At 45.0% G+C, this 7,674-nt stretch overlaps 1 protein-coding gene across 1 annotated transcript in view; it reads right to left on the minus strand.

The window, feature by feature from the left end:
• The window catches only part of LOC108579866, a 300,343-nt gene that overhangs the window by 189,353 nt on the left and 103,316 nt on the right, over positions 1-7,674 (minus strand). Inside the window, exon 2 of the mRNA XM_017943486.1 lies at positions 6,294-6,404. Within this exon, the coding sequence (XP_017798975.1) occupies positions 6,294-6,404 (111 nt within the window). The remainder of the gene's footprint in view (positions 1-6,293; positions 6,405-7,674) is intronic.

Raw genomic sequence — 7,674 nt, forward strand, 5'->3', positions numbered from 1 at the left:
CTCTGTTATCAAATCTAGCAACTTTCGAGCTCTCATAGCGTACTCCCAAAAATTTGACCGCCTTGAGAACCCTTGCACGAGGGGTTAAAAGTGCCTTCACCTTCGTGCAAGAAATACTTCGATTCCTCCGTGAAATATTCCCAAAAGAAGGTAAGAAAGAGTTATCAAGAAAGGTCAGGGGACCTAGACTCTAGACGAAGGTCCCGCAGGTTTGCAGCAAAGCATTCTAAAGGGTGTAGCCGGTCGTTATTTATGGGCCTAAGTAGTGGCAACCCCGAAGTGCCATCAAAGCCTTTTAATAAGGGAGTCTTCCCGTACCATATCCTCCGGCCGACACGTTATTACTTCGAATACCTGCATACTTGGAACGCTTCTCCGTCTGCTGCTTCCTTTCCATCCCTCACGAGCAACCCTTCCTCCATATCGCAGGATACACAAGCAGCAGAGTATAATATACGAAGAGAGGCGAGTGGAAAAACCGTGGCATGGAACGAAACGATCGGTTCATATAACGCTTTTGGAAAGCAACTGTGCCTGTCTGGCTGCCGTCATACGTACTAACACCTTCGGAAACCACGAAATCCCAAACCGACTGCTAGCAAACCCCTTTCCCGCGCATCCTCTTCCTCGATTCTCTGGACAAACCCTTCTAGCTGGCTGGCTGTCAAGCGCACAGCCCTCGGGAAACACCAAAGGTACGTCCGCGAAATTCCACCACGGACAGGAAAATGGAAACTGAATCCTCCTTGTCGGCCTGAATGGCCGAATGCAACGTCCACGCGCTGATTTGTCGCCGCTTTTCTCCGACGCGTTAACACGATAACGAGAGGTAGAGCGGGATTCTCCGCCTCGTCGTCGATTTCTCAAGCTGAGATTTCCAGCGTTACAAGTTAACGTTCTCGTAAAGAGGATCTCTCCTAACTTCCACACAGACATCTGCTACGTCCAACTTTTCTAATCCCTGGACATATTTGTGGAGTTTTCACAGACGAGATTCTTCGACGAACACTTTCCAACGCCGATAAAGTAGAGAGAGAGAGATGAAACACGAAATCTTGGGGAATTGTGATTAACCGCGGGTGAAATGGAACGGCACAATATTGACGAGTCGATAATACGCGCGACCCGGATATATGTCGAACTCGAGCTGTTTTCTCGTCGAATATCGAAATTATTTCTGCAACCGAACCGGTAACGAATCGTCGTTATTTTTGAATAAAGTAGAGGGCGTTTGTTAATCAAGCTGAACGTAACGACGAATCGATTGCGTAAATGAAAATAAGCGAGGCGTGTGTACAAAGGGAACGCGAGTTGGTCAGATGGACGCCTCTCGTTCAAGTTGAGCAATTAAACGAGCGCTCGATCAGAATTATTATCGTTCACCACGGTGATATACCGAATAAACATTCAATCGACTGGGTTTGTCGGTTGGACGGATAAGCTTGAAACGGTAAGAGATCAACGCTGAAAGCATGTTGTCGGGGAAATAACGTCGAGCTATCTCGAAAGATTTTCCTTCGAAACTCGGCAACGATCGGTTTCATCGATAAGGCTAGCGCGGAATGGAGGTCCGCTATGGTCGACAATATTCATCGTATGGGGTAGTAGCGCGCGAAATAAGGGTTGCGGATAAGATTATGGCGGCTCCCGTGGTTGTTCAGGGGATGTTAACGATCTGGAAAATCGTCCATATCGGGCAGCTTCCGCGTACAGCTCCCTATCCCGCTTCGTTCTTTTTTTTCCCCCCTCCCCGCTGACTCGCAGAGATAGAACAAATTGAACGTTCTATTGATATTGCATTTTTTCCATGTTTTTTTTTTCCTTCCCTGGTGATATTTCAGTAGAAACAATGTCAATACCGATATCGTACGTATTTTTAGCGTAGTATCAATACTATCCCTGGGTAACAGTTTTTCACGATACTCTGTAAGAAGAGACTACAGTAACTTCGATTTATATGCTCTATGAAAAAGCATTTTCCACCATTCCCAGATGTAATTACTTTACCAGTACGATTCTGCAAAACCTTCCAAACGAGTGTGTTTCACTTAGGTTGTTGCACGAAATTATACGGAACGAAAAAAGGAGGAAATTTGAGCGAACTTTGCAATGGAAATTACCGAAGGTAAATTTGGTTCAAAGCGAGGGAGGAATCAAAGCAGAATTAATCTCTCTCCCCCTCTGTGTAACATTTTTAACGAGCGTAATTACTGGGCCGAAATTGCAGCGCACAGCACTGTCTAAGAGACAACAGTAGCGGTACGGGAGGAAATACGTGGAGTATATCGACCACTTCCGGTTGACTTATCTGTATGCGTTCCGCAGTCGAAATTTCGGCTCGCACCAACTGCGTGCAGGAAGCTCTAGCGGGTCGATATCTCGATTCGCGTTCCGGGAACGGCGCTGTTTATGGACGGATGATTATGAGCTCGATGAATGTCCATCGGTAGGCTAACAAACGCGCGAATAGTATAAACGTTGGAATATTGCGACCGGGCATTGTAATTTTAGCGTAATTTACATCGCGACTCTCGCGTTCCTCTTGTATAAATAGCAATTTTCTAATCGCAACATTGCAACTAGATCAAAGAGCATTTAGGCTAGCCCGGATAAAAATCGAACGATCCGTAAGAATTCGGTCCGACAATCGTAGGATAAAACGGAGAAGAAGTAAAAAAGGGGGAGAAACTGGTCGGTCCGGGTTCCCTTTCATCCGAATTTCCCAGGAGTATTCAGGAAATTATCAGAGTCCCCGCCGAATATTCAGGTTGAAGAATTTACGCAAGTACGGTACGATATCCAGTCTCTCTCCTGTACTCTTGCTCTTCTTCCTTATCCACCCTCAAACTCTCCGCCTTGAAATATCGAAATTACGTGGCTCGATCCTCGCGTAGATTCGTCGGTGAATCGACGAGCCAGAAATTTCCTAACCCTGTTATTACGGAATCGCCCTGTCTAATAGTTGCTATCTAGCAGTAACGTGATAATCTGATATCAGTGGAAGGAGCAGAGGGAGAGAGAGAGTAAATTTACGATCGTCAAAGATGATAGAGAAGCGGGATCGCTGACGTTCGACACTTAATACTACCCTTTGGTCGATCTCTCGTTTTAAAAAAGATCCCCCGACTGAAATGCTCGATCGAATGTTTACGCGGGAAACCCTATGTGAGGAGGCACGGCCGATTTAATCCGCCTTTTTAAAGGGATTAAGAGGAAATTTCATTGGATTTCGATAAAACACTTTCAACAAACTCGATCGGCCGTACGAATCGTTTAGCAGTACTACTTTCGCAGTAGCACAAACGGTGCAAACTGCGGTGGCTCCCTTTTTCTTTCTCCTTCTTGTCACCGTTGTGGCTTATCGAGTAATCAGCCGCTGATTGATCCGGCCGCTCTCTCTCCTTCCAGGATAGAGTTCAATTAAAATTCCACCGATCGCTCTACCTCAGATGTCTGTGACATAGTTTTCAAGGGTTCGTGCAGACGAACGTGGAGAAATATGGAACTCTGAAAATATGTAGGCGAAGGAAGGAAATCGCGATACGATTCTCACTCGTGAGATCATCTTTCTTCTTTTCACGAGGCAAAGGCGTATTCTTGATCGATGTAACGTTAATTTCTAACGAAAATAACGAAAGATCGACGAAGGAAAATTCACGCGAAACGACGCTTATGGTTTGGATAATTTTTTTTCGGGATCGACGCGCGCGAGCTGAATCGAGAATCGTTAATTTCAGGCTCGAAAACCTTTCCGGCCAACTGGACTATTCCAAGCGTCTGCTTTCAGTCACGAGTAGCACGCGCTAATTAATTCGCCGAAGCAGTCGTCCAGAAAATAAACCGTTTCACTCGACAACTGCTGCTGCTGTTGCAACTGCGTTCGCCCCTCTTTCTTCCTCTCTCTCTCTCTCCTTTTTGTTTTGTTTCATTTACGATAATTGTTGTGCAAGCTCGTTTCCTTTCTTGTTCCCTTTTTCGTAGAACGAAAAATCCCCCGGATCGGGGCAGAAAAATTTTTTACCGTCAGAGAGATCACGCTCCAATAATAAATCTCGATTGGGAACAGACGAGATTTCGGTCACTGGGAATCGCTCAATTTTTTTCCACGATGCTGTATACCAATTTCCGTCCCGGAAATACGAGTATTTGCTCTAAAGGTTCGAAATCTCTACCCGAAAAATTACACACGCGATCCGAACGGGGGGGGAAAAAAAGGAACACTTTTTTTCTACTTAATTTTGCGCGTAATTCAACCGCGAAAAAATTCAACATGTTAATCCGCTCTTCTTTTTCTTTTATAGAGAAAGTTCGACCTCTCTCTCGCTATCATCGTCGCCGTGTTCATGCTCGCGGTCTCGCGCGTGTGCCACGACGATATCACGCTTCCAGCCTCGTTTACTCGGTAAATTAAATACGAATTAATCCCATTTTCCTGAAACGCGTACGAAAGCGCACGGTTTTAAACCGGCTTCCCTGCCCCCTTTTACTTTCGTTATAGCGAAACGCGTCTAATTCCATTATTACGCGGGCAGGACCGTCCCTTTGTTTGTTTTAATTTCCAGCCGACGTTACCGCTCTGTATTTGCCCCGATTTTTCGGGGTCGTTCGTTAAATTCCACCGTAATTCCCTCACGCGGAAATTTCGTACAACTCCGTTACTCGAATTATGACTCACCTGCTATGCAAACCTACGCTTTTGCCTTTTTCCCTGGAAAAATCGTCACGAAAAAGAGAGGCACTTAATTAGGAGATACGAAACACTCGAAGAGTCGTAAATTTAACTCACTCTTGAACAAATTTCCTTGTAACGGTCAGTATTAACGCGAACGTCGCTCGAGAAGCGAAATCTAAGAAACACGGACAATGTGTCGGCGAATATTAACTCACAAACGGAGATAAGGATCGAATATTGGTATTACTCGAAAAAGTTCTCAGTCAAGATTTGACCAGCCTCTGCACGAAAGAGGATCGGAATCGATGACCCGATAGAAAATGAACCGGATTAAACTATTTTTACACCTTTACCGGAAGGAAGTATCAGTATCGAGGAATTATTAAAGAGCGGTAATTGGAAGAAAATGAAAGACAGCTGGTCCCGATGAGAATCGACTGGAATCGTAGACGTTGTTTGACAAAATCGGAATAATTTAAAGGAACATCGAGTTCGGGTCGAAGGTTGGATTATCGACACTTAGGTCTGGAAATAATTTACAATTTACGTCGTGGCCGGGTGACGTGGCGCGTAACACGATTTCCATCTTGCCGCGGATGCGACGAGGAGGAGAAGAAGAAAAAGTAGAAGTGAACGGTAAGAGAGTAAAGCCAGACGAAGTGCAGGCGCAAAGAAGAAGTGCGAAAAGAACGAGGTCGTCGACCGTATCTCTCTGGTCCGCCCCGCTTCTTTTTCCCCTTTCTTTTTTGCTTCTCGTTACATCGGCCAAGGGAAAACAGCCTCCGCTCTACTCGACACCTTTCGACCTCGCGAGGCCCCTGGCCTGATCCAATCGCACCCTCGAGAGCAATTATTTAAATCAAGGAAAACAGCGGAGGAGCGCGCAGACAATTTTTCACAACTAGAAAACTAGACGAGCTAGAAACCGATTCGAACTCGGATTATACCAAACAGAGAGCTGTTCGATTGGAATTGCTTGCAACTTTGCACGCTATCGAGAGAGACAATCTCACTATCTCGAAGACTAAGGTGCAAATTTTTTCTCTCACACTATCGAGAGAGACTCTTAGACTACCGAGAGAAACTCTCAGACTACCGAGAGAGACTCTCTCACTCTCGAAGAATAAGGTTCAAATTTTTTCTCTCACACTATCGAGAGAGACTCTCAGACTACCGAGAGTGTCTCTCAGACTACCGAGAGAGACTCTCTCACTCTCGAAGAATAAGGTTCAAATTTTTTCTCTCACACTATCGAGAGAGACTCTCAGACTACCGAGAGTGTCTCTCAGACTACCGAGAGAGACTCTCTCACTCTCGAAGAATAAGGTTCAAATTTTTTCTCTCACACTATCGAGAGAGACTCTCAGACTACCGAGAGTGTCTCTCAGACTACCGAGAGAGACTCTCTCACTCTCGAAGAATAAGGTTCAAATTTTTTCTCTCACACTATCCAGAGAGAGATTCTCAGACTACTGAGAGAGACTCTCAGACTACCGAGAGAGACTCTCTCTTTCTCGAAGAATAAGGTCGAAATTTGTTCTCTCACACTATCGAGAGGAACTCTCTCACTCTGAAAGAATAAGGTCCAATTTCTTTCTCTGACACTCACCAAGTTCTGGACCGCAGACCCTCGGTATAATCTCCAGGATTGCGCTGCAGGATGTATCCTCGAAGCACAACTGACGCGCGTAAAGACAGTTCAGCATTTCGACCGGTACTTTGATGTCGGATCCTGAAAGCAGAAGTACCGTCGCAGACATTAGCAATAAAGAAGAGATAAAGTATCGCAGTTTATGAAGGGATACGTTCGAAAGAAACGAACCCGCGAAAGTAGCGAACGAAGAGAAAGGTTTTATCGCTTGGAAAAGTCATTAATACAGCGGTTGGTCATAGAAGAAGGAGATAAATAGAGAATATCCGGAAAAGGAAGGGGAAAGATAGATGCGTTAGACGCGGTTAGATTCAGGTTAGAACTTCTATATATAACAATAGGAGCCTTAATGTTAACAACAGCGATCCCGCAGATAAGGAAACTGTGAAACCCGAAAATAAGTAAAAACATGAAAACATTCTAGAAGAAGAAAAAATACTCGATGTTTATCACCGACCGTTGTTATTATTTCTGGACACACAATAACATTATCGCTGTAATATTTTCATTCCGAAGAACGCAAACAATTGATAATTGTACTCGGCAAATAGCGTAGAGGAGAAACTATTTTTCTGTTCGATATCGTTCGATCGTGAAGAGCGGCGATCAAGATAACCGAATGATCGAAATTATAATGGCGGAGTAGTTGGATCGAGGCTAAAGATTCGAGCAATTTGATTAAAGCAATTTAATTTCGTCTCTGTCGATAGTGTACGAGAGGAGAAATGGGGACGGTGACGCAACTTCCGGTTGTTGATACGCGTAGCGCCGCAACGAAAGCACACTCGCGTAAATTGGAGCAAAAAGAAAAAGAAGGGTGAACGAGAAGAGCAGGTCAGAGGAAAGTGATCGCGATTTTCCACTCTTGCGAATTGTTTTATACGAGCGACTACCTCGACGTTTGCAATTATTCATTCGCTTCTTACGTGCATCGCATTTTATCAAAGCAGACGAAAAAAGAAGGAAAAGGAAAAAGGAAGAGCGCGCGGCAGAATTGAAAAGCAACAACCATAGCGTAGACGAGAGGGCGGAAGGGCACGAGAGAGAGAGAGAGAGAGAGAGAGAGAGAGGGAAAATGGAGGACGAGGCACGGAAGAGACAGGAAAACTGTGCGCGCGGACCCTCACGGATTTTTACGAGCCACTCGCGAAACGGAAGTCGATAAAAGAAGAGCGCCCGCTCGCTGTAATTAATTACGAAACGTTCGCTACCGCTGGAAACAGCCATAAAAAAAGGAAATGCACTATCTCGTATATATTCCTCTCTCATAGCAGTCGTCGGCGCATATCCCGACACGGTACCGTTCCCCGGAAGATGGACGGATTTTTCGAATCGTAAATCGAATTCGAGC

Source organism: Habropoda laboriosa, unplaced genomic scaffold (genome assembly GCF_001263275.1).
Source record: "Habropoda laboriosa isolate 0110345459 unplaced genomic scaffold, ASM126327v1 scaffold2, whole genome shotgun sequence".
NCBI classification, from domain to species: domain Eukaryota; kingdom Metazoa; phylum Arthropoda; class Insecta; order Hymenoptera; family Apidae; genus Habropoda; species Habropoda laboriosa.